This window comes from Pholis gunnellus (assembly GCF_910591455.1).
Source record: "Pholis gunnellus genome assembly, chromosome: 17".
In the NCBI taxonomy this organism is placed as follows: domain Eukaryota; kingdom Metazoa; phylum Chordata; class Actinopteri; order Perciformes; family Pholidae; genus Pholis; species Pholis gunnellus.
Genome location: NC_136544.1, coordinates 861,715 through 888,255, shown reverse-complemented (window position 1 = coordinate 888,255; position 26,541 = coordinate 861,715). Strand labels below are relative to the sequence as shown.

General features: G+C 41.7%; 1 protein-coding gene across 1 annotated transcript in view; it reads right to left on the bottom strand.

Annotated features, from left to right (window-relative positions):
* The window catches only part of LOC306709902 (TANK-binding kinase 1-binding protein 1-like), a gene marked incomplete at both ends in the record, with an annotated part of 31,854 nt that extends 8,726 nt beyond the window's left edge, over nucleotides 1–23,128 (bottom strand). The window contains 8 exons of the mRNA XM_079178217.1: nucleotides 427–533; nucleotides 611–678; nucleotides 2,057–2,250; nucleotides 5,890–6,040; nucleotides 6,200–6,304; nucleotides 7,843–7,974; nucleotides 8,117–8,357; nucleotides 23,055–23,128. Of these exons, the coding sequence (XP_079034343.1) occupies nucleotides 427–533; nucleotides 611–678; nucleotides 2,057–2,250; nucleotides 5,890–6,040; nucleotides 6,200–6,304; nucleotides 7,843–7,974; nucleotides 8,117–8,357; nucleotides 23,055–23,128 (1,072 nt within the window). The remainder of the gene's footprint in view (nucleotides 1–426; nucleotides 534–610; nucleotides 679–2,056; nucleotides 2,251–5,889; nucleotides 6,041–6,199; nucleotides 6,305–7,842; nucleotides 7,975–8,116; nucleotides 8,358–23,054) is intronic.
* Nucleotides 23,129–26,541: the final 3,413 nt, after the last annotated feature.

Below are 26,541 nucleotides of genomic sequence, written 5' to 3'. Positions count from 1 at the left end.
CAGCTCAAGAAACACCTGTCTAGACTTGCGTTTGGGTAGAATTCATGCTCCAGGTCAGCTTTTTATTAATGTTTTTGTGTATTTTATTGTTTATTGTACCTTTCTTAAATACGTTTCATGTTTTAAAAACTGTTCTTGTAAATGAGTGGTCCTTGTTCCCGCTGCAGCTGAAACGATAAGTATATAGAATAAATATAAGTATACTTATACGTTACAATGAGGCTCATTTGCATCTAGATGGCCAATTTTGCGCCAAACGTCTGCATATTACCTAATTTAAATACGTGCAGATAGCACAGTGGCGACAAGTTAAATGTTAATTTCTTTGAGACTTACACCATTTCCATTTTGTCTCGTTTGTGCAGGTTTAGCGGCCACAAAAGCAGCACAATCCATTTGTTGAATACATGCAATAGAAAGTCCTACCGGACTCCTGTGAGACTTGTCGAAGAAGGTCACTCTGTTTAACCGCCAGGTTACGAATGTGGCCCAGCTCCTCCGTTAGCTCGGTGTAGGCTAATGCTAGGTTCACCCTGCAATGCAAAGAGAGCGACTGAATAAATACATAGAAATGACAAATACTATAGACTGCTTTCAGAATAAGACTCACTGCTCGTCCCCGGCTTTCTTTATCCACTCTACGTCACAGTGCTCACAGTGTTGGGACAGGTCCTGTGACTGACAGAGACACAAATATGTGGTTAGAGCAGCAGCACTTGTTTGTCTAAGACATTTCTATTGATTTGTTGTTCTACATGTGGTCTATATACCCCAGCACTACATGTATTTTTACATCCTTCAAACTCTGCTCATGCTAAAGTTGTATGGAAAGCCGAAAGTGGCATTAAACACCTCTATTTTTTCACAATTCATGTTTAAGAACGCTACTTTTGATTTTTTGGTTGTAAACACCACAAAAAAACTGCATTTTTAATATAGGTCGTGTGGAATAAAGTCGGAGGTTGGAGCTACATAAGAAAGTCTGTCGGGCCCAAACTGACCAGCAAGCAACAGATCAATCTGCATGACAACTGAAAACATATGGTTTGATAATGGTCTGTATCCATGTAAAAAAGTGTTAAAACGTGTTGTAAATGTACCTATGTATTAGAGCTCCAACATTCAACTAAAAGTACTCTGTTAAAGTAGCCTACTACTTCCAAGGTCAATAATGAACTTTCATTCTCAACATACGCTTTTAGATTTGCACCCAATGGTATCTTTTTATGTTAAGAGCGATATGGGACTTCGGGAAATGTAAAATCACGTGCAACATTTAATTTAATGCAACTTTGAGCAGTGACTATTTTAACAACTTCTTGGTGCTGTACTGAAAGCAGCTCTGACAAACTGATGTGAAGCATTGTGTTGATGAGCCACGGTGCACTTATATTAAACCCTGAAAGGACAAAGCCGCTCATATTTTATAATTTTCTTTAGCAACAAATTGAAGATAATAAGACGGCAGTGTTGTTTTAACTGGCTTTCAGGGCTTTTGCAGTTTGGTGGAATTTAGCCTATTCCTGCCCTGGTGTTAAAAAGTTGGCTTTTAAAAAGAAATATTTAAAAAAAATATATATATATATATATATATATATATATATATATATATATATATATAAAACTAATGACTGTAAATGTAGATTGTATGGAGGTGAAATGCTGCCCCCTGTTTGTTTGGAGGATGTGGCACCAACTGGAAGAGTTTTCAGTCCGTGCTCATAACTGCATTATCTGACCATGGAAACCTTTCTGCTGCAAAACAGAAGTCACAAACACAACAACACAACATCCGAGAGACATCATGGGCAAATAGTTTAGTCTAGTTTTTATTTTCTATCATTTTTGTATAGTTCCTCATTTATTGCCAAATGTGTAACCAATCAATGAATACAACATATTCATTTCAATGCATTCCATTTTGTGTTGAAATACCCTTAGTTATGAACTGAAGTCCCTAACAATGTGACAAAGTGGGCACAGTCTGGCGTCCGCAGTTGAGATAACGGTTTGATAGCATCATGTAAACATCCAGTCTTTGAAGCAGCAGACCCACCTGTCTCTGCGCTCCACGTAGCTGGGCCACCTCCTGCTGCAGCCTCTGGAACTCGGCCCTCAGCTCCGTCTCCCTCTGACAGGCGGCCTTGACCTGGCGCCGGGCCCCCTCCAGCTCGGCCTCCAGCCGCTGCAGCTTCAGGTCGGACAGGGCGTCTAGACTGCGGGAGCTCTGCAAGGTCGGCCCGCGGCCCTCTGAGGAAAAGCACATATCTTTTCTCCCTGGTTGTAGTCTTTTTCTTACAAATCACCGCTCCACAGCGATATAAGTGGAGGAATAAACTTGTGATTCCTAAAGCATGAATCATATCGTCTTTTTCACAGTTGGCTTCTAGTAATGTTGCTAAGCATACATACATTTCTATTCTAATGCAAATTATCTAATAGAATGTCAAGTTAACAAAAACATTTGAAACAATGTCTTTGATTGGCTTTTTGACCAGTCGTAGCTTAGCATCCATAACAAGGCACAGCAGGCCAGCCTCTTTCTTTTACAAGTGTCTTGAACTTGCATTCTCTCTAATGTCCATCAGGGGGCGACTCCTCTGGTTGTATAGAAGTCTATGAGAAACCCTCTCTTGTCACTTATGCTTCCAAAAAAACCAAGATGGCGACGGTCAAAAGGCTTCAAAACTGCAGTTCATAAACCAATGGGTGACATCTGGGTGACTACATCAACTTTTTATATACAGTCAATGGTCTTTTACTATGATATCATGTCACAAAAGTGAGGGCTGCCAGCTAGAAATGAAAAGCTGCTTCTGTCTGCCACTATCTCAGAATCAGAATCAGAATCAGAATCAGAACCGTTTATTGCCATGGTATGTTGAACATACAAGGAATTTGACATGACGGGAAGGTGCTTGACATTTAACAATCAACAACAACAACAACAATCAGTGCAAGTAGAAACAAAATAATATTAATATTGGGATATAAAATAAAGTAAGATATAAAATAAAGTGAAACATAGAATAAGGATGAAATATAAAATAAAGTGAAATATAAAATAAAGTGCACAAACGAACCGATAACAGGACTATAAACAACGAACAGATAACAGGACTATAAACAAGTAAGATGTGTAGTGTAAAAGTGTCGAGTGAAATACGGATCGAAGGGATGCAGGGGAGTGACCGGTAGGAATTTTTCCTGGGGATGACAGTCAGTGGGGGTCCCGGGCTCTGTTAATGAGCCCGACTGCGGAAGGGAAGAAGCTGTTCATGTGTCGGGAGGTCTTGGTCCTGATGGACCTCAGCCTCCTGCCAGATGGGAGTGGCACAAACAGTTTGTGTCCAGGGTGAGAGGGGTCGGCTACAATCTTTCTTGCTCGCTTCAGGGTCCTTGAAGTGAACAAGTCCTGGAGGGACGACAGATTGCAGCCAATCACCTTCTCAGGAGAGTGGATGATGCGCTGCAGCCTGCCCTTGTCCTTGGCTGTGGCTGCAGCGTACCAGACCGTGATGGAGGAGCAGAGGATGGACTCAATGATGGCTGTGTAGAAGTGCACCATCATTGTCTTTGGCAGGTTGAATTTCTTCAGCTGCCTCAGGAAGTACATCCTCTGCTGAGACCTCTTGGTGATGGAGCTGATGTTCAGCTCCCACTTGAGGTCCTGGGATATGATGGAGCCCAGGAAGCGGAAGGACTCCACCGCGTCGACGGGGGAGTCACACAGGGTGATAGGGGCTGGTGGGGCTGCATTCTTCCGGAAATCCACAACCATCTCCACTGTCTTTAGAGCGTTGAGCTCCAAGTTATTCAGACCGCACCAGCTCACCAAATGATCAGTCTCCTACCTGTAGGCGGACTCATCCCCACCAGAGATGAGTCCAATGAGGGTGGTGTCATCCGCGAACTTAAGGAGCTTGACGGACTGGTGACTGGAGGTGCAGCTGTTGGTGTACAGGGAGAAGAGCAGAGGGGAAAGAACGCAGCCTTGGGGGGAACCGGTGCTGATGGTCCGGGAGGCTGAGACGTGTTTTCCCAGCTTGACGTGCTGCTTCCTGTCAGACAGGAAGTCTGTGATCCACTTGCAGGTGGAGTCGGGCACGTGCAGCTGGGAGAGCTTGTTATGCAGCAAAGACGGGATGATGGTATTGAAGGCAGAGCTGAAGTCCACAAACAGGATCCTGGCGTAGGTTCCTGGGGAGTCCAGATGCTGGAGGATGAAATGAAGGGCCAAGTTGACTGCGTCGTCTACAGACCTGTTGGCTCTGTAGGCGAACTGCAGGGGGTCCAGGAGTGGGTCGGTGAGGGTTTTTAGGTGGGACAGGACAAGGCGCTCAAAGGACTTCATGACCACAGAGGTCAGGGCGACGGGCCTGTAGTCATTAGGTCCTGTGGTCCTTGGTTTTTTGGGGACGGGGATGATGGTGGAGGCCTTGAAGCAGGCTGGAACGTGGCATGTCTCCAGGGAGGCGTTGAAGATGTCTGTAAACACGGGAGACAGCTGATCAGCACAATGCTTCAGGGTGGAGGGTGAGACAGAGTCCGGGCCGGCTGCTTTGCGGGGGTTCTGTTTTTTAAAAAGCCTGTTGACGTCCCTCTCCAGAATAGAGAGAGTCGTCACTCGGGGTTGGGGGGACAGTTGGATGGGTGATACAGAGGCATGGGCCCCTGCCGGGCTGCGGGAGGGGGACCTGGTGGTCTGGGGCTGGTTGACGGGGCTGTGGGGGATGGAGTCAGGGTTGCCCCGTTGTCCATCAAAGCGACAGTAGAACTCGTTCAACTCGTCTGCCAGGCGGAGGTCATTCATGGAGTGTGAGGCCTTTGGCTTGTAATTGGTGATCTGTCTGAGGCCTCTCCAGACAATAGCAGAGTCGTTTGCTGAGAGCTGGTGTTGAAGTTTCTCAGAGTACAGTTGTTTAGCATCTCTCACCGCCTTGCTAAACCTGTACTTTGACTCTTTATACAAGTCCTTGTCCCCACTCTTAAATGCCTGATCCTTGTGCAGCCTTAGCTGTCTGAGTTCCGCTGTGAACCAGGGTTTGTCGTTGTTATAACTCACCCTGGTGCTTGATCTGAAATCAAGACCCCAAAAAAACTTACAAATTCCATTGGTAAATCTGCCATTGTCTTCTGAGAAGCCTGCATTGAAAAGTGTTTGGAAAAGGGCACGCACTTTAAAAAAAAATACCTGGCAGTTGATTGGATGAAACATCTGTCAATCAAACTCTTACCCAAGCTAGTCGGTAGAAGACCGAAAACATCTTTCCTGTGGAGCAAAGCCTTCATTGTCGTTCTTTTCTCTTTCCATAAATAAATACTCTAAAGTTCTGATTTAACTGATGCTATTGCAGCGTCTACGCTAACCTCATTAGGAGCTGCCATTTTAGTTTTGAAAGAACAGTCGCCTCTCTGAGTTGTCTCGCACACACCTAAGCCACGCCCCTAGCTGCCAGTAGCTCCTCACAGGACTCTGATTGGTCCGTGCTCTGGCTCGCACGGACTCAAACGCATCGCTTGAAGCCTGACAAGATGGATTTTGACGTTCCTTGCGCGACTTCTTTACATCACGAGAACTCGGCTGCTGTGCAAGGTAGCAACAGTAACTAAGGGGGCAAGGATTTTAAAATGGTGTATTATATAGTGTGTGTTTTTTTTTTGTTATGAGTCTTGCGGTCGGTAGAGATTGGAGGGTCAATTTAGGTGACCCGACACTTGAAGCAAGTGGTATTAACTGCTGGTAAATGGCTGGGAGCACTAAGTCGTCGTAGTACTACTACTTCTATTATTATGAGTGAAACGGATTTCTGCTGCTACTACTTTTATCAATTTTATTATTACCACCATAATCTACTAGTGTCTACTGTTAATCCAAACAGAACTCACCTCTGGGGACATCCAGGCTGGCGTGGAGCTGAGACTGAAGTGTGTCTTTGCCGCGGAGATGAGCGCTGAGCTTCTGGAGGGAGGTTTCTCTCTGTCTGAGGGCCGACTCCAAACCGCAGATCCGCTCCACGTGCTGCTCCGCTAGAGTCGTCTGACACAAACACACACGAGAAACTGAAACCAAAGTTGCTCCTCAATGCTTGAATATAGAATAGTATTACGAGGAAACTTGTTGTGTGTGTGTGTGTGTGTGTGTGTGTGTGTGTGTGTGTGTGTGTGTGTGTGTGTGTGTGTGTGTGTGCGTATTTACCATCTTGTCCAGGTCTCTCTGGACATTGCTTTTCTCCAAGTGAATCTTCTCATAAGCCTGGATGACTTCCTCCAACCTCTCCTCTCTTTCCTTACTCTTCTGGAGCTGAGACAGGAGAGGTTATGGCTAGATGGTAAATGGACTGTACCCATATAGAGCTTAGTCTTCTGACCACTCAAAGCCCTTTAACACTACATGTCATCATTCATCCATTCACACACCGTAGGCACAGCTTGATCGGTACTCGGTATCGGCCGAGATCCAAAGCCCAGGTATCGGGACTGAAGACGTCGGATTTCTGAATGGTGATGCACTCAGTTGCATTCAATTGAAGAAAATATCGAGACACTTGAGTATGTCAATCGCCTTGCTTACAGTATCACGATATATCGCAATATATTGAATTGTAACCATGTATCGTATTGCGAGATTCTTGCGAATACACAGCCCTAGTATATGTTGTGTAATTCAACATGCCATAAAGGTTTAAGGATCAAAAGGCTCCCGACTCTCAGTAGGTAAATGCTTCTGGTAGCTGTGTAACCTCGCCAGTTGTTGAGAGATATGCTTCAAGTTCGTTAGTTCAGCACTCCAAAGACATAAAACCTTATTGAAATGCTAATAAGAAGCATAATGAGTGAATATGGAGCATTTTATAGAGCTACAGAGATATAAATGTGTATACATACATATATATATATATATATATATATTGTATCGGGCTATAATGATATCAGAATTCACTACACGGTAATGATTTTATCGAAATATCGATAGAAAATTTGAAAGAAAAACTAAACGTCCGTCAACTTTATCTTTAACTTTGTTTATTGTATGTTTTATTTTTTTTTGGCAAATGAATTACACTCAAAATACGAGTGAAGGGAGGTGGAGAGAGAGTCTGTAAACATCATTGTATACATATAAAAAGATTTAAAGATTAATATATGTGTATTATTGATATAAATATTACATTTTTTAAATATAGCGGTTATCGTCAATACCGGTACGTCGTGGCACCCCAATGCAGTAAGTGTGTATAATACTGTATATTATGTATCAATGTGATCTCACAGAAATAAGTAAAATGACCACAACCTTTGACACAGCATTACATTGTGGTGGCACAAAACATAAAGATGAAGTGTGTCAATGTTTTTTTTTCTTTTTTACTAAGTTACTTGCTACTCAAGTACGTTTTTCAGTAAATACTGTTTTGGCGATTAAGGTAATCCCTTACACCGAACATCCACGTAGGTCATCCAACCAAAACCTGTTGGCCATTACGCGTGACAAGCATCTAAAACCGCACTTCTCTAAGTTGTTAAGGGTTGATCTGGGTGTTAACTGGTTCCTGTGTTCTTAAGGTCCTTGTGTTTGTTAACTGATAACTGATGTTAAGCACTTTGTAACCCGAGTATATAAATTAAGTTTTACTTAGTATCTTCACTCATGCTGCTCCATCACCAATGCAAATCATTCAGTGTTTGAATTGACCAGTGATCAGATAAACGCTACAATAGATCGGTTCTGTACAACCGCATGTGTTGAAAACACTGGAACCCATTTTTCCTGCCATCCTTCCTTCCGTTTCACACTCCGGCTCAGCAATACTTCCATGTAACTACATTTCTGCAGAGTACCTCCTGAGTGAGAGAGTTGATCCTCTGTTGCAGGTTGGTAGTCTCTGATTGGATTACACTGGTGTCCTTGACGATGGGTTCACAGGAACAGCACAGTATCCTCTCCTCTCCAAATTCACTGACCATAGGAAACTGCAGGAGAGGAGATCAACTTTCCAGAAAAGAATGCATTCACACATCATGAAAGCTTTATTATATCTAAATGTGTGTGTGTGTGTGTGTGTGTGTGTGTGTGTGTGTGTGTGTGTGTGTGTGTGTGTGTGTTGCTCTCCACCTTGACCTCGTAGTGTTTGAGCTTCCTCTTGATGCTGCTGTTCTCCCTCTCCAGACTGGCCAGCCGGGTCTTGATATCATGATACGCGGCAGCCAGGGCCAACCCTGATGCCGGGTACATGTCCTCTGGCAGCCGATTGGCCGGCCAGCTGATCCCGGGAATGCCCACGTCGTCCCTCAGCCCCTCTCCTCCTCCCAGCAGCCCCAGCTCTCCTCTGCGGAATAGATCCATCATCAGATAGCTGCGGGAGAGGAGGAGAAACGGTTGTAGTCAGTCTCTGGGAAACGTAGTGCAGAAAACACTTTGGGCTGACTGACAAGACCATGTCAGCTCAGTAGGTCACTTTACACCCTCCACCTCACACAGCGGGGGCAATAATGGCAAATCTGTCAAGCCCCACGTCCTGGCAGAGGTGATAGTTGCAGAGCGAGCGAGCATGTGTGTGTGTGTGTGTTTTCAAAATGTTGCCAGGGGCCGACTGAGTCTGCAAGGCAAACCTTTGCTGTTTCCCATCTGCTGCCGTAAAGTACATCCTTTATTTTTTTTTCCTGCCCCGTCTCTCAGTGACGGTTTCCACGGTTATGGCAAAAAGTATGATTCCCCATCACGAAAATAGGAAAAATTTAATTTCAGAACTACACCTGCAAAAGATGGGATAAATAAGGATCATTGGTTCTATTTTACTCTTGGGCATCACATTCGATTGCCAACAGAAATGCCCAGCTAGTGTGTGTGTGTTCAGAAATTTGATGTTTTTCCAGCCACTGCTGTTCTAAAGATGTAGAACTCCACTATTGTGGGCAAGTGTGATGTCTTGGTCGTCATGTCGGACTGGATTGGTTGATTAAAAAAAAAAAGTTGAACTACCTTGTTAAAAATTGGTAAAATTACATCTTGTCGTTCTCCCTCATGGAAAAAAAGAGCTGAGTGCTGGACACAAGATATCTCCTTCCATTCTCATTGTTTGTGACCTAGAGGTTTCAGGTTTCCACATCACACTTAAGCAAGTTGTATATTACACCTTGATTGGCTTCATTCACTGTTGAATATAAAAGTGCTAACTATAACCATATAGCGTTCTTAGGCTTGTCCCCATAAGGAGACCCTTTTTTGGTTGCGGGTGGAACTTTTTAAAAGTTTACATCTGGAAATCTTTCAGAGATCTACCTGAAACCCAACATAATGGATTATACCTAGAACCATTTGTGAAAGGTTCCACCCATAACCCCTAAGAGAGGGCCTACAGAGAACTCTTCTCTGATGTAATGGTTCCATCCAAAACCCTCTCTAGGGTTTCTTTACAGAACCTCACCACTTTCTAAGGGTGTTAATGAGAACCCAACAAGGGGACTACCGAGTACCCTTTAATATTCCAAGAATTTGATCCGACCCAGGGTTCCTCATGAACGCAACCCACAACAATCCTGGTTTACAATCAGTTTTTGTGTGTGTGATGGGGGTGTTTGTGCAGCCTAAATCCACATTTTCCGGATCTAAACAACCGAAAAGTAAGCAGTGAGAAGAAAACAAATTCTAGGCATCCAAATGCCTCTTTAGAAACCTGAACACTGGTGAAGTCACAGATGTGTCCATGTTATTATATGATCTATATGGATGAGACAAAGGTCTGACAATAAGAACTGCATTTAGCAAGACCTCATGTAGAGAAGTCTTCAGAGCTAAGCCGGAGGAGATCTGGATGGAACGTCTGCAGTACATTAATATTTCAAACATGAGCACGGGTTCACAACAACCATACCACTTCCTTTACAGCATTGTACAGTATGCAGTGTTTCATAATCATGTTATGACGCATATTTTTTTCATAAAACAGAATAAATTAAGTTGAAGTGAGACATTGTGTGACAATGTGCACCATACAACCTCTTAAGCCGTGTTCAGACTGAATGTGAGGTGAATTTTGGAGGCAGTGCAAGTGCACATAATGCAAAAACGTGTGTTGACTCAACTCATTTAAAATGTTTGTGCTGGTGGGTGCAAACTGAAGCACAGACATGTCCACATGAGTTAAAAATGTTTCCGCTTGAGTGAAATTTTTTTGTTTTATCTTAAGGCTTTATGCCTCTACTGTATAAACATACAGAGACAAGAGGAGAAGAAGAGGGTCAGGAGAAACACTGCAGAGAGAACCGGAGTTCCTCGCAGGCTACGAGATGCGTCACAAGCTGAGCTGTCACACAAACAGGCACTTACTGTTCCTGGTTGGTGCGTATAAGCCAGCGAATAAACAGACTGCGAAGGTAGTCCAATGATAAAATTCACATGGTGTTAATCATGCCTTTACACTTACTGTTGGATATAATGATGCAAAGAATGGTAGGGGGTACAATTTGAAAATGTTATGTAAATAGGGAGAAATCTGTACGGAAGCTCTGTAGCAGTTTGCTAAAAAAAACGGACAAAGAAAAGGTAATGTAGTGGTTGGAAAGGAAGGTTTTCTTTACAATGTGTATAAATATCTGTTGAGGATTATTGTTGTAGTTTCTGGCATCTCTCTCTGTTGTGTCTCATGCCTCAAAGATCACAGGTACAAAACAAAGCCACGCAAATTGTTCTAGAACGTGTAAGTTGCTAACTAGCATACTTGCTAGCTTGTGAGCATTGACAGCAATGACCAGCAAAAGTGGCGGAGGCGGAGTTACTTATAGCTTGAATATGTTTATATGTGGCATTCTGGTAGTGGTTCACACCGTATACTCGGCTAGCCAAAGTTTTTGAATGTGGGCCATGGACAGAAAATATAAGGAGTCACGGGTCAAACAATAGTTAGCCTAAATGCATAGTTTTCAACCAGTGGAAGAAAGTCAGTATTTATATATTTTACGAGTCCACATGGGGAGGAGGTCAGGGTAGTATATGTCAAAAAACACAGGGCTATTACTCAGGATACTGCAGTTGTAAATGTAATGTTTTTTTGTTGTGTTTTTTACTAAACCTGACCAAGTTGTTTTGTAGCATTTTTTTATTTTGTTTTGTTTCAATTTACGTTAACCACGTGTTTCAAACAGTTTACAACTGCATCCGTAATGCGGAAGAAAATGTATTGCCCTTGAAACGTAATTGAGAGTGCAGTTTTGTTGCATGGGAACATGATTTTGTAGGAGACAAAAAACATGTGGGAGTGGGACTGAAGTTTAGTTTCGTGTCTTCTAATATTACAATCTTTCGTCACTGCAACAGATTCCTTGCAAATTAATAAAGTATCCTTCCCCTTGACTTCTGTGAAAATCTTTTTTTTAATTTTTCGTCACTCATTGGCTATCTTCCAATTCATCACTTTGTCATGTTTACCTAATGAACTGAGGTTAATGCTTTCATTGACTAGTAATCCATGTTAGTCAAGCAGTTGTTCAAAATGGCATATAGTGTTTAAACTAAGAAATGCAACGTACAGTGCAATTTTTTAAAATAACCATACTTTATTTTCAGAAATTCACCACTGGCTGTAGTGGCTCTCTACTGACCAGCAGGGGGCGACTCCTCTGGTTACAAAAAGAAGTCAGATTGTATAGAAGTCTATGAGAAAATGACTCTACTTCTCTCTTGATTTATTCCCTCAGTAAACATTGTAAACATGAGTTTATGGTCTCTATCTCTAGTTTTAAGTCTTCTTCAATACAGCATGATGTTCATTTAGTAAATGATGGTCCATTTAGAGTCAAACAGACCATTAAGCAGTGTATGCTTTAGGGCGGGCTTACTGTGATTGACAGGTCGCTGTCACTACCAGAGCCGTATACGGCGTCTCTAAGTCACTCCTCCACATTCCAAATATGGTCACTTCTGTACATTGGTTGCAAAAAAAACAACATGGCGACGCCAATAATCCAAGTTCGCCGAAATTGTCAAACTCAAGGCTTCAAAACAGCAGTCTACAAACCAGTGGGTGACGTCACGATTACTACGTCCACTTGTATATACGGTCTATGCATAAAATGTCAAAGAATATGATTTCCTCTCTACTGTTATATTATTCCAGTAATACATGCAGCTGTAAAATGCAGCTTTCTTTCGATATTCTGTTGCAATCTTAAACAATTTTCTCCTCGTGTAAAGCGAGCTTAGTGACATCCGGTTGTAAATTCCATCGTGAAGGACGGCAAAAAGTTAAAATATCCAATCTTTTAATGGTATTCTAATTTTACTGTGCTGCTCTCATCCACTAACTTGATATCTGGTTTGCTTTTACCGTCTGCCCGATTCCATACGAATGCAGCATAACGTTTTGGGAGATAAGATCAAGTGCTGCATACAAACTTTTCTATTTAAACTATATTTTTGAATGTTTTTCAGCAGGTTGCCTCATTTCCAAATGTTGAAAATGTGCATAATTAAGTTACAAAGACATTGTTTTCTGGCCCCCTGCTGTCCATGGATCCTGTTTTTTTTAATTTTACGGTTGTTTTGGAAGGCCTGAGACATTACATATTTCGTTGCGTGGATTGCTCGACATGTTGGGGATAACAAGGATATCTGCTTTGTGCATTTGACACATCCTTACTGTCTAGGAGCAGCAGCAGCTGCCTCACAGTGCAGTAAATCTGTTTTGAGGCCAGCCACTTGCTTAAAGGCAACAGCATAGCACTGTAGAATAGAAGCATCAAACAGACACTATTGTGATCATCTCAACTGAAGCAACACACAACACTAAACTCTCTCACTATTACATTACTAATACACTGTGTGTGTGTGTGTGTGTGTGTGTGTGTGTGTGTGTGTGTGTGTGTGTGTGTGTGTGTGTGTGTGTGTGTGTGTGTGGAGCCAAAAGGCAGCTGCAGTAGCAGAGAGAGCATCTCTCTGTAGATAACTCCCACTCTTACAGCCCACACATTCAGCCCACACACTGCTTGTGTCTATCATCTATTTATCCACCTCTTCCTCTGCATCTCCCTCTCAGTTCTGTTGACTTTTTATTGCAAGAAGCACACACACACACACAGCTCCAGCCAAGGGCCGATCAGAGCAGGGCCATATGTCTTCATCACATGGTCGTTTCATTTATTAATGGACTAGCGGTCTGCTTTACCCACAACCCCCTGCGGTCAAACCGAAAAGGGGGTGGACCGCCTCATCATTGTGTTGAATGCAGTGATTGCATCCATGTTGACCACGTAGCTATGATGCTGACATAAGTCTTTAATTTCATTTACTGGATTCAATGTCGAAGATATTTTTTTTTCAGAAACTCATCAAAGGAAATACAAAATTTAGAAAATACACTATAAAATGTGAGTAAGTCGTGTTTTAAGGGTCAAATGAAGCAATGTTAAGACCTCCAAATGTTTCTGTGACCACAGAACGATCCAGATTTTTGTGTCTTCTGTTCTGATTGGCTGGATTTCTGAAAGACAATCAAATTCATTTTGGTCAAATTTGGTAAAAAGTTAGCCATGGGGTTAAACAATAATGTATCCCATTGTGTTGTAGCACCGCCATTTGACCTTTGTAAAGCACATTTATATTGGCTCATCAACCTGAACTGTAATATGAAACCAAATTAAATAAATAGATATCATAGTAAAAATAAATTAAATCAGAACGTTAATCCCTTGGTACTGTAACCGTAGTGGAGTGTCCGGACCAAGAACGGAGAAAATTTCCAAAGTTAGAGAAAATTCCTTCATGGCTTTAATTCATCACTGTCATTACCTTATAATACATCCATGGACTGTATGCTGTGAAGCCTGTACCACAGATGTACCAGAGAACCAAATTATATGCAGTATTATTGTTTGTAGGCTATAACATGCAGGAAAAAGCACAGGGCACGTCTGTACATCCATGGTCTGTGGTCTATTGTACATCTATTTCGGAGGTCCTTGACATGAACAAGTTGGAGTTTGCTTATGGTCTCAATCTCTTCTTCAATACAGCATGGATTTCCATATTCCAAATATGTTAACTATATAATGTTAATATGTTTTTCGGTTGCAAAGAAAACTGCGAAATCGCCCGACTCAAGGCTTCAAAACGGTAGACCACAACGCAATGGATGACGTCACAATGACTACGTCCACTTCTTATGTACAGTTTATGAATACAATAAACTATCCAGTTGCATTATAGGAAATATTGGCACTTGACACATATCTCAGCCTCTGCTGCTTCGATAGCAAAGCTACAATCTGTGACTCTACCTGCAAAGCTCGACCCAGAAAGCCTCACTCTCCCTCCGGTTACTTAATTTCAATTTTTGAAATTGTGTGAAAAAGCTAACAGAACATAACCTACGTTATCAAATATGCCCCTATCGCTGCTCAAAATCAAGTGGATGATTTAGATGAAGAATATGCTTCAAACTAACTACGTATAAAAGCCAAACTGTTTATCTGTTCCTGAGTGGCTACAGTTGAAGGCTGCGTCCCACTGCCTCTCTCCAAGAATTCAGTCTTATGTGTGTCTTCCTAGTGAAAATGGCCGTAACGGCGCTCACTTTCACACTTTTAAACAATATATTAAACACCTTCTTTTAAGCATACTGAGGGCTTTCGTCCATGTCCTGATAAATGTACTGTATATTTTGCATTGCTTTCGGCTGCAAAATATGTGCATGAAACTGATAGCAGCCAAATCTAGCCATAGTTAGTGAACTACTAAGTCTGAGTGATCCTGCTAAATCTGACGGCATTTGAGAAGGCGCTGCAGAACATGTAGATAGTCATAATTCAGTGGTCATGATATTCGCTCTCTTGACATAACATACAATTAATCCGTATACACCCTATTCCCCAAATTCTCAAACACCATGGCCAGCAGCAGCAAATCAGCATTCAGATAGACTCACAGTATGTTCCTACAAGGAGTGCTTTGTAGTTTTAATAACTGATGCAAAAAGCTCTGAACTCCAAATGCAGCTGTTTCTGACACAAGCTGCAGGTGAACATTGGCACCGTATTTTACTTTCTAATCCAACACCAGCTCAACCACTAATGGTTAGGGGGACAAAGCTTCTGACCTTTTGGGATAAAAAAGGAAACGTATTGCATGGCATGAAGAAAGAAAGAAGCTCCATCATGATAAAAGCAAAGCCAAGATGAGAGAAAGAGTGAGAGAGAGTCCTTGAGGACATGGCGCCATATCTGAGCGCAGCTAAAGGCTAATTCATGGGGTGGGGGGGGGGTCAGCTATAGAGCAGAGTGAGACAAAGGGAGACTTAGATGAGAGCAGGAATTAGAATAACTGAGGAGAGAGAGAGAGAAGTAATGAAATGTGACTTATGCAAGACATACGCAATTACGATGACATTTATTTTCTTAAGTATCAAAAATCATTCAAAATAATTTAAAGTGTGCCTCCCATTTGGCCTTGCATTGGCCTTTTTTAGAAGACCAATGTGTGAGTTTCTCCTTCTAGTGCAGGGGTCGGCAACCTATCCAAAGAGCCATTTTGCCCTATTTTCCACCAAATAAAATGTGTCTGGAGCCGCAAAAGCTATTTGATGTCAAATTTCTGGCCACACATCAAGCATTCAGGTAAGCCAGCATCGTTGGCAGTGAAAGCAAATTAATACGTCCACGCAGAATTAAACTCTATTTTCCTCCGTGACTTTTCTTCTTTTGGATTTATCCATCGATAGTTTACCGAGGGTGGAGGTCTGCAAATCATGATCAGTCACTTAGAAGAAAATGCGCTTTACTTCGTCAGATGCAAGTGGCGGGTCACGTAGCGCGGCCGTTTTGGAATATTTTACTATTTTGCTCGACAGAGTTCGAATCCAGGTTGAATAAATAAATAAATATATTTTCTTCAATGTATTTCTTCATACGTGGCTGTGATGTAGTGCTCACTTATACAATCATAATCCCCGCAATATATATGAGATGTGGCTTTTAGATCTCCAGCAATATGTTTGTGAATGTTTGACGAATCTGGCAACAGAGGCAGAAAACAGCTGCTGCTGTTACACGAACACAACACACGCACAGAAGGAAACCAGTAGGTTTGAAAACCAGTAGGACGTAACACCGGCACCCACTGCATGCCCAGTGTACGTGAATAGTCATGTGATATTTGTTTTCAGGCGTTTAAGTCTGGACGGAGATCATCTCGAAAACAATGCTTAAACGCCGTGTGGACGGAGGACTCAGGGAGCCGCAACAGAGGGGCCGAAGAGCCGCATGCGGCTCCGGAGCCGCAGGTTGCCGACCCCTGTTCTAGTGGAACCCATGCAAGCAAGTTAGAGTTCTGCTATCCTTCAAGGTGGGTTCGGGTGTTTTGGACCATACCGGTTGCCTTCAGTCGGGTTGAGTCTTAGGGCGCTTTCACCAGACATAGTCCGTGGGGCTAGTCCGAATCACACTGAAATTGATACTCTTGGTTCGTTTTCTATTCGGTTACAGTGCACAAATAACCGACCAAACAACCAACCAAACAAAATAAATGCTATGGGGCGTGTGCGAAGGAGCAAATGTATCTTTTTCGAGAGCTTCCACTTCTATGCAGGGAACTGCAGACTCTTTTGCAGAAATATTGCTGTCAATATTGCGCAAATTAATTTCCCCCCATTTTTTCTCGAAAGACTTTATGAACGTCACTGTTTTTTGTGGACTTTATCAAGCATATTCTGTATGTTCTCTTCAGCCCAGATGTCGAGCAAACCAACTTCTTCACAAATCAAAGTCAAGCCTCCCCCACTGAACCTGTCCTCCACCTGTGTCCATCTCAACGAATGCCCACGCAGATGGCCCGTAATCCCCTGCCGTTTTGGCTCACTTCCTGCAATTGGCTCGGATTATGTTTTCACTGCAATCGAACCGCCCTAAGGGTTCACATGAAACAGTCCGAGAACTGCCTCTTGCAATCCGGGACCGGTCGTTTTGGTCCACACCGGAGTACAATTTCTGCAATCGCAACTAACAAATTTACCAGAGTTCCATTTAAATGGAAAAAATGTTGGCTTGTGAAAGGCCCTTAACAAACTGGACCCGAACTTAATATGAACACATTCAGGTCAGTCGGAACTCTCCTAATACTCATAATGGAACTAATTATGTTTAAAGTTAAGACAGTTGATTAAATACTTTCACTCCTCTTCCAAAAATAGGACCAGAGGGTCATAGAGGGCCAAACTATCCATATTACTGCAAATTTTACTCCACTTGTTTTTTCACATTCTACTTTCTGTACTACTTTGTAATGTTGCAGGTGACCCCCTCTTCATCTCCCTCTACCTCCTTCAACAAACAGTTCTGCTGTTACAGCCAAACACATGTAAAGCAAAGCTCTCTGCTACTCTTGGCCCTCTTGGACTTTATCCAGCTGCTGCACAGGAGAATGATTGAGCAGACCACCCACCTTTGGCTAGTTTTAGTTTTTCAGATGGAGAGAAGAGTGTAGTGAGGAGAAATGACGGGCAAGTTTCAGTCAGCCTCCGTAAAACCAAGATGATATTGGGGGCAAAGAGAAAGCCAAAGAGTCAGATCAGTTGTGCCGTTATGATTCTTTTGGACTGTACTGAGCTCTCTAATATCAATTTCAGTTATCAAGTGATGAACAAGAACGCAGTCAGCTGGCAGTCCCTTTATTTAGATATGCATGTTTTTTCATAGCCTATTTTTGCACCTAAGCTGTGCAGTTGCAATACAAATTTCCTATTAACTTCTTGTGCACACAAAGGTCCCTTGAATTGCAGTCCAGTCCACTGGGACATCATATATCAACCAAGTAGCTTGCTAATTCTGGTAAACTACTCATGTTAATATTAACATGTGACTACTAGCCATTGCTAACAGATCTACTAGCTGCTAGAATTCTGCAAGAGCCTAAAGCAAAGATCCAAATGTGACCCCAACATAACGTGACTGAACCTGACCGGTACTGCCACATTTAAGATCCAAATCAATGCAAAACTCAAAGCTACTGAATATATTTTACCCAATTTTTTAAGCAATTTACGATTGACATAGAGTAATAGAATCAGAGGAGAGACATATCTTATAACATAAAAAAAAAAAAAACTCAACTCAACCAGAGCCTTGAGCTGGGTATCGTTTAAAAAAATTACAATACCCTTAAAGTGAACCCAATATCAATAGAGTATTTTATTTGATACCATTTTTCTACTCCATTCAATACCCATCATGTAAATGGTAGTTGCGTAAAATGCTACCACCACCATTTATTTTTATACCAGACGCCATATATAGCTGTACTCTTCAATGTCTTGGTGGCATCTCGGCACGCTAAACTGCCAACTCCCTTTAAATACAACGCGCTTAACTTCACCTCACCACAGGCTGTATGGGTTGTAGCTGCTGCGGTAGCGGGTCAATCACGTGCCGCATTAAATCAAAGAACGCTTGGGAAGCAAAACCATACAGATGGCAGACCTGCCACCCCTGGAAGCATCTTCTGAGTACCACTTCAGTGATGTCGATATGTCAGACTCAAATCACTGCTATAAGTTACTGCACATAAGGAGTTTGTGAGACTGTGGTGGGTGGACCTTGGAAGTTTTTAGGGGAGCTGGGGTCATGGTCCCCTGGAAGAAAATGTTGTATATTTTAAAGTTAAATGCATCAATCTGGTGCACCTTAAGAGTAAAATGAAGAAGCTAGCTAAAATAATTAAAATAATAATAATGATGAATAATTCTGATGATGAACCCAATACAAAAACGTAAACAATGCACCACACGTCTGCATTCAACACTGATTTATCTGTATGTGTGTCAATCAATGTGTCGTTGGAACCTGTCAGTACAGGATCAGTTCTCAGTTCAGCCCAAAAAAACAGAACCTAAATAGCTGCTCAATGAGCTACAGACCTCCGACATGCCATTGGGGACACGAGTGTGGCATCACCAGCTGAATCGTGGGGCATTTCAGAACAGCTTTAAATAGTTGAAATCCTGCTTGGTCAGCGGAATCGATCACATCTTTGGCAGCCGTTAGAGAACGTCTGAGAAGATGGTGACTAACAGACATCCCATTAATCAACCTGTGCGCGCTGATCCGTCCTGTGCACAAATGTAGAAGCAGCATGGTTATGAGGCCATTGCACAAAGTCATCTATCTGACTCCCATCTAGCCACACTAATCACTGACGTGGACAGACAGCAGGCGTGGAGCAGACGGGGATAGAGAAAGCGTATTAAGGTCCGCTGTCCAATGCGTCCAAGCTAACGCTCTGTTTAATTAAAAATGCAATGAAACAACTTGCACAGTACCAGACTGGATCAGATAGGATTTTAGTTTATAAATCCAAGACTGTTAGTCAATGTCATTGTCCTGGAGTGTAACATAACATTCTTATACAATTCTTATTAATAGGGATTATAACGAGTTTAAAATCAACAATTATTGTAACAAAATATTTGTAATAATGCACAATGCCAGATTTGGTATCAGGAAAAAAAATGAAACTAACATATTCAGTAGGACACCTCTGCTTGTTCTACCAATATATATATATATATATATATATATAATAGTTATACTTCCATTCCCTGTTTTGACAGTACAAATTGAATATTACATAAGCACATGATACATAACAAAAAAATATTTTAAATCTAGAAAATATGAATGTATGATGAATCTGGCTCCTGTGCTTTTCCTGATATTGGTGGTATAACAATACATTAATAAACTGATGTTCAATTCTAGCATATTTTCTAGGAGAATAACTGCAATTAAAAATAGGCCTAGCGATTAATTTCTATGTTTTTGACCCGAAACACATGCAGAGGCGGAGAAGTAGTGTCCTCGGCTCTTTCCTTCAGTCTCCATAAGGCCCCAACAACCTCCGGCTATTAGAGCCTGTCTGCAGCCTGCCATGTGAGGCCCGCTGACGGCAGGTATATTTTAGTAAGAACGTCCACCTGAACAACAGATGGGATAAGAACTAAAACAACATTTTCAAAAGTTAGGAGGACATGTCTCCCCAAACAAATAATGCAAATGACACTTGTGCAAGATTTGCAATCACTGCAGATACTTACTGTAAAACAAAAAAAAAAGATATTGGCATGGATTTACACAGACGGTACAGTTAAATGTGATAACTGCCCTGGCACAACGTTGGAGAAAATATTGTGTTTCAGTCTCGCAGACTGATTGTAAAAATAACCCAACCAGAACCGCGTCCAACCAAACTTCATTCAATAATTCCTTTATTTTCAAGAACTTCAGTTTCAGAAAGCAGGATTCACTTGTAACCACGCTTCATGTAACATCCCTCTGTTGTCCCTCTGCCATTGTATCAAACACTCGGTCAAAATTGCAAAAAACATCAAATACAACAGAGGTAAACACAAAATGGCTGGATAAACCACCAGGGGGCTCTGGGGAATAAACTAATCCAAATCCCGGGGCCCCTATTGACCCTCCAGACCAGCATCAAGGCAGATTGTGAAATAGTCCAACAAACAAAGGACTTTTCAGCCATGAGACCCGTGTTCCACAACGCCTTCTGGTTTTATTATTATGGTTTTGTTGCCTAGAACCTTCGTGACGGTTTTCCTAAACATAACTACGTGGTTTGTTGCTTAAACTGTACGTAGATATTTTAAGCCCAACCATGATGTTTTTACTAAACCTAACTAAGCGGTTTCGCTACCTAAACCTAACTTTCGTTTTGTAACGTAATGTCATCCCAAAAAAAAAAAGTTGTTAAGAGCGACATGGGGAAAAAACGTACAATTTGTGTCCCTTTACACGAAGCCAATAGATTGCATATCAAGACTATTTCACAAAATGCCGTGAGACTGTGTTGGACCCTCCCAGTCCTCCCACCAGTCACCCTACCATTTATGTCCAGCTGTTTTTCACCCAGAGCCCCAGATACAACCCAGTAGGACGACTGCTTTAGCACCTTCTGTCATACTAGATTTTCATTTTATAAATAGGAATATGCACCATGTCAGCACAATATCACCTGAAAAAATACATTTCATATTTTGACACAGGACTCCTCTACAAGACATGGCCATAGGATTAGGTAACAATCACCACATCATGGCTCTTGTGGTTTAAGTGTTGCTATTATAAGTAAGCTTGAAAAACGCAGAAGGGGGTTTAACAACACTTTGTACTGTTCTGAAGCCATTTCCAGAATCCTCAAAGACTCGAACCATCTGGATGAAAAAAGTATTCCCGTCTGCTGCAGGATCAAAGAAATTAATATATAATCAAATAAACATTTTAACACATCCTTGCTTGTTTGGAAACACAAACAAATTATTAAGGCATCGTTTTGTATGGAATTATGAAATATTGGAAGAAACATCAACATATATCAATATAAATCATTTATTTATTTTTTCTTGGTTCATGTTCTACAGATTGAGCATGAAGATGTACTCTCCGGTTACCAACTTTATTTTTTAGATTACAAAAAATTATATTTTTATTTTGCAACAGATGGACTCATTTTTCATCCAGATGGTTAGAAGAGTCTTTAAGGATGCAGTGGTAAGTGTTGGTTAAGAGTTTTTAACCTCACCTCCTATCTATATTTGATATATATATTTTATCTGATGCTTAGCTCTGCGACTCAAACATGAGAGGCTAAACTTTGGGCTAAATCCGCTACAGCAGTGACAGTTAATACTTAAATGCCACAGGTTGTGCCTCTCTTGCAATAGAATATAAATGCAGATAACAGAGGTGACAGTCGATTTCTCTCAAAGATTGAAGCTTCTACACTGGATTCAGGGCGATAATATATCAGCAAACAACGATTTGCAATTATAAATTCCAGAGTAACGTCTACCAAAGCAGAGAATGAAGTCGCTCTCCCTCTGTGTGTGTTGTAATCCGAGCTAGCCCCCACTGGTTAGCTCGTTGTCCCCGCTCTGCACTGCGCACACACGGCGGTTACAGCCGATGCCGTCGTCCTGACTGACGCCGCCGTCGTCATGGAGGCGTAGGGCCCACCTTCCAGTTCCCCCCGCTGGGTAAACATTGTCAGCTCTGTCAGCACTGTTGCTGCTCTTTGCACTGTTAGCGCTGTTAGCCTCTGGCTCAGCCGTCTCCATGTTGAGAGCTGTGCGGAGGCAATCCCTCAATCATAAACATGGTCATAATTGGGCATTTAAGCACCTTTGGTGACCAGCGATGTCAGTAAACAACACTGAACTGTTTACTGCTTTCTATAGCCTCCAATATCGTTCCTAACCATCTGGATAATCATTCCGTTTCCCAAGTTGCGCCTATTTCCAAAGCAAAACAAAGATGGCCATGCACCGACTACCTGGATAGGAAACAAAACATCACTATTTTTTTTTTACATATAGCTGACTAGACATATATTTTGTCATCCAGATGGTTTAGATGAGAAAATAATATTCTGGGTTTTTCAAACACTGCCTGTTAATTATCTTTTCGAGAGAATTTACGGAGCAGGAGATATCCTATATCCTGGCTACTGAAATGTATTCTATCACTCTGGAAGCATGCCTTTCCTCTCATTCCAAGTTACATGACGATAACAAAATAAAAATAAATGCGTAGATGTGTTCCAGAAAAAACGACAACACCTGAACGCAACACGTGCATCCATGCATCTACATTAGCTTTGTTAAAAGCCCCGCTGCTGAATACAAAGGTTCCACGTCCGCATGTTACAGTCAGGACCGCTATGGTAATGCGAGAGAGCCTGAAGCCACGGTTGAACTAGAATGTTCTCCCGGTGCAGTCTGTGGGACCGAGGAGGGTTCTCGTTAACCTTATCGAGCTGTGGTGACACGTTCTCTCTCTATCAATCTGTCTGCTATCCTTCTAATATTTAATACAGCGTCGCTGCTGATCCGTTTTTTTCCCCGGACAGCATCCGCCGCTGCGCAACCAAAACATCCAGCCTGACCCGCTCGGTTTTTACCGGTAAACGACGCTTTGAGCGGCGGGTATCGTACATATACCAGACACAGAAGGGGAAGTTGCACGCGACGGTGGAGCCTTTTTTTTTTTTTACTTACGTCTCTGTAAAAAAGCCATGAAGATGATGGTGCTGATGGTGCTGAGGAGGGTCGACATGACTGGAGTCTGACATCAGCAGTGTGTGTGTGTGTGTGTGTGTGTGTGTGTGTGTGTGTGTGTGTGTGTGTGTGCCTCCCCCCTCTGACCGACCAACGAGAAAAGGGAGGGACTTTCATCAGAGGAAAAAGCAGCCCACAAAATATATATATATTTAACTTTTGTTTAAAGAATATATTCATTGGGAAACATAAGATATGACGGCGTTGTGTTGGAACATATAGTATTTTTTATTTATTTGTTATATATTGCAAAAAAAGATTACATAAAGAGGTCTGATTGTGACACAGATCGGAGGACATCTACACAGCGTTTATTAATATCCTCTCCTGCATTTACAGAATTATTAGATCTATGTATGGATCCCTTTCTGTTCTTTACCTTAGGCGGTCCAAAAGAGACAATTAAGTGTACAAATCCACAATTCACCCCATGGCTTTAGTTATTTTGGAATTGAAATGATTGCAGCTATTAATAAGGTGCATAGAATCACCAAACTGGTTTTGATATCCAGTGTATAATCTAATCTGATCTCCTTCTCCTTAACTTGCCACATTGATATTATCAAAATCGATATGATGCATACATGTCTTTATCTTCCGGGCTATTCCTCGGACCCTTCAAGTATACTTTTAATAAGAAATAGTGTCTCCTGGAGTTGAAGAGAATTCATGCCGTCTCTGTTTTTCTATTGTGATAAATTATAATTAATTTATGTTCATGTTTATATTCTTTTTTATTTGTTTTGTTTTTTTACCAGCAGTTTCTTGAAGTCAGGGTTGGTAATGTTCTTCAAATTTTCTTTTTCTTTTTCATTTATGACAAAATTGTCATGGGAGGTCAAGATGAGGACCCAAATGCAAGACCACAGGAGACAGAGTCTGGCAAAACAGATTTTATTTCACCAGTATTTTAAGGAGGATGTGTGGAGCCCGTGGTCCGACACAGGTAGCCAAATCGACGATGTGTGTCCCGTGGCACGACACCGGAGGGCAGGCAGATCGACGGTGTGAGATCCCGTGGTTCGACACCGGAGGCAGGCAGATCGACGGTGTGAGGTCCCGTGGTTCGACACCGGAGGCCAGGTAGAACAGCGAATATTCTACAACGTAGTGGAGAGGAAGGAAGTTAGTCCAGGGAAACATCAACCGATAAATCACGGAACAGAGGTAAGACTACCGAGGCAGAAGACGAAACGGACTGACAACCCAGGCCTGCAGGGCCAGGGTTGATAAGCAGCCAGGCGGTGATCAGTGGAATCAGGATCAGCTGGTAACGATCCAGATTGTCCGCAGCTGGGTGCCAATCAGGGGTGTGGCCATGGAAATTGTCTGGAGGCAGGTCCAAGAAAACAAACACCGAGCACATGGCGTACAATAACAAACAGGGGAATGACAGACACATGAGGAGAGGAGATTGGGGGAAAACAGAGGTTAACACACAATGGTTCAGACAGGAATCCTGACAAAAATTTGTCAATACATCAGCAATCAATGAGTCAAATGCTCCGACAAATAATCTGGTATCTGTGGCTGCTGCAGGACTGTAATCATTTCATTTGGCACAAATAACAGCCATGTTTGTTTACGTCCATTATCATCATTTTTGGGGGAGTGGCTTTGGAGGGAGACCTGAAGTGATGCTAACTTGGCAACTTTCTTGCTAGATTTAGCAACTTTCGTAGCTAGTGCTTCTACTTTCATTGCAAAATTGTTGGCAACACTGGGCTGTTGTTTTTTTTCTTGGTTGGATAATTTTAAAAATCTAGCGTGCTCTTGCTAGTTTCTCCAGATAACCAACCTTGCCTTTAAAGGAACAGTATGTACGATTTAGAGACATCTAGTGGTGAAGTTGCAGATTGCAGCCAAATAAATACCGCTCAGCTCACCCCTCCCTTTCTAAGCATGTCGGAGGACGACAGTGAACTTCAGGAAGGGAGAGGTATCTTCAGGCTTTTATTACTGAGCTACTGTCTCAATACTCAAAACAATTGCTTTAATTATATACATTTTTTTTTATAATTTAGGTATTACTAGATATTGTTTTTAGAGCACAGCAAAGTCACTATGTATATATATATATAGTACTTAATATATCACTGTAAACCAATCTCAAATGTCAATAAAATTAATAAGATTAAGTTTATAAAAAATGAAGAACACAGTCATTCCTCCATCCTCTGTCCTCCTTCCTGTATTAAATTTGAATTCAATTCAATTTATTTACTCTGTAAACATCTCCTCTCTGGATAATTTAGTCATTAAATATATGGCATTTGTTGCATTATGTTAATTTCCCATTACTTTTAAATGTTTTTCTAAATATTTTTGCATCACAATTTGTCCAAACCTCACCAAATATAACTGTATTAAGTTATGTTTGAAGATGTACATTTATTTTGTACTGTTTTTATCCTAATTACTTGCCAAATTACAGTTGTATTGTGTGAAGAATTTAAGTATTAAAAGCATTATTTAGTAGAATTAATAACACCCCTAGTGGTGAATAGAAGTTTCACAATGATAAGAATGTAAATTATGTTAAGAGTCACAATATATTTACTTATGGAATGTATGATAGGTTTACAGGATGTTTACTTATAGAAGATATATATGTTTGCAATAAGTTTACTTGTAGAAGTCTTAAACATAATCATTGGAAGTATTGAACCAAAGTATAGTCACATATAGGTATGGGGGTTCTGAGCCATGAGGCAGAGAAAGCAGGGGAGATCGGCTCTTCACGACCATATAAGGGAATAGGTTGAGGGCCAGAGACGTCAAAGTGGTCGCAGAGGAACTGGACAGATGACCAGGACTTATCAGAAGTCCAAGCGGAGCAATGACGGATCGATACAAGGAGAGAACAACACGACTACAGCCAATCACTGATTGACCCGGACATCTGTTTCCAACGTTTTGGGACAGCTTTGACACTTTCCGACTTTCAGGAGGTATATAGAGCAATGTTTTAGGGAGTTTTCTTCAGACCATATCTCCCCTCGTTTTTCAGCACCCGGCTAGACCGGACCTGTGAGTGAGGTGGATGCATGTGGTCTCTGCTCTCGAGAACATACTATCGATAGTGTATTTTAGCTTATATTTGTCATCATCAGTTTACAGTTGTTATCATTTAATTAAATTCTGTTTTGAATTTGGACCGGATCAAATTGCTTTTTGATGCGCCTGCGCAGTAAGAAGTAAACACGGCAGCGGCCTTACGATTCCTCCAGAAACTTCAGCCTCAACAATTGCCATTTAAAACAGTTGCCACTAGGCAGGTCAAGATACCAGACATTTTGTAGTTGATAACAATACCAGAGAAATTCCACGATTTTCAATGCCCCTTTCGATACCACGGTAAAAAACTAAAACAGAAAAATAAATCCCACGTACTTCAACAGACACTCCTTTATGGTTGTTTCGGACC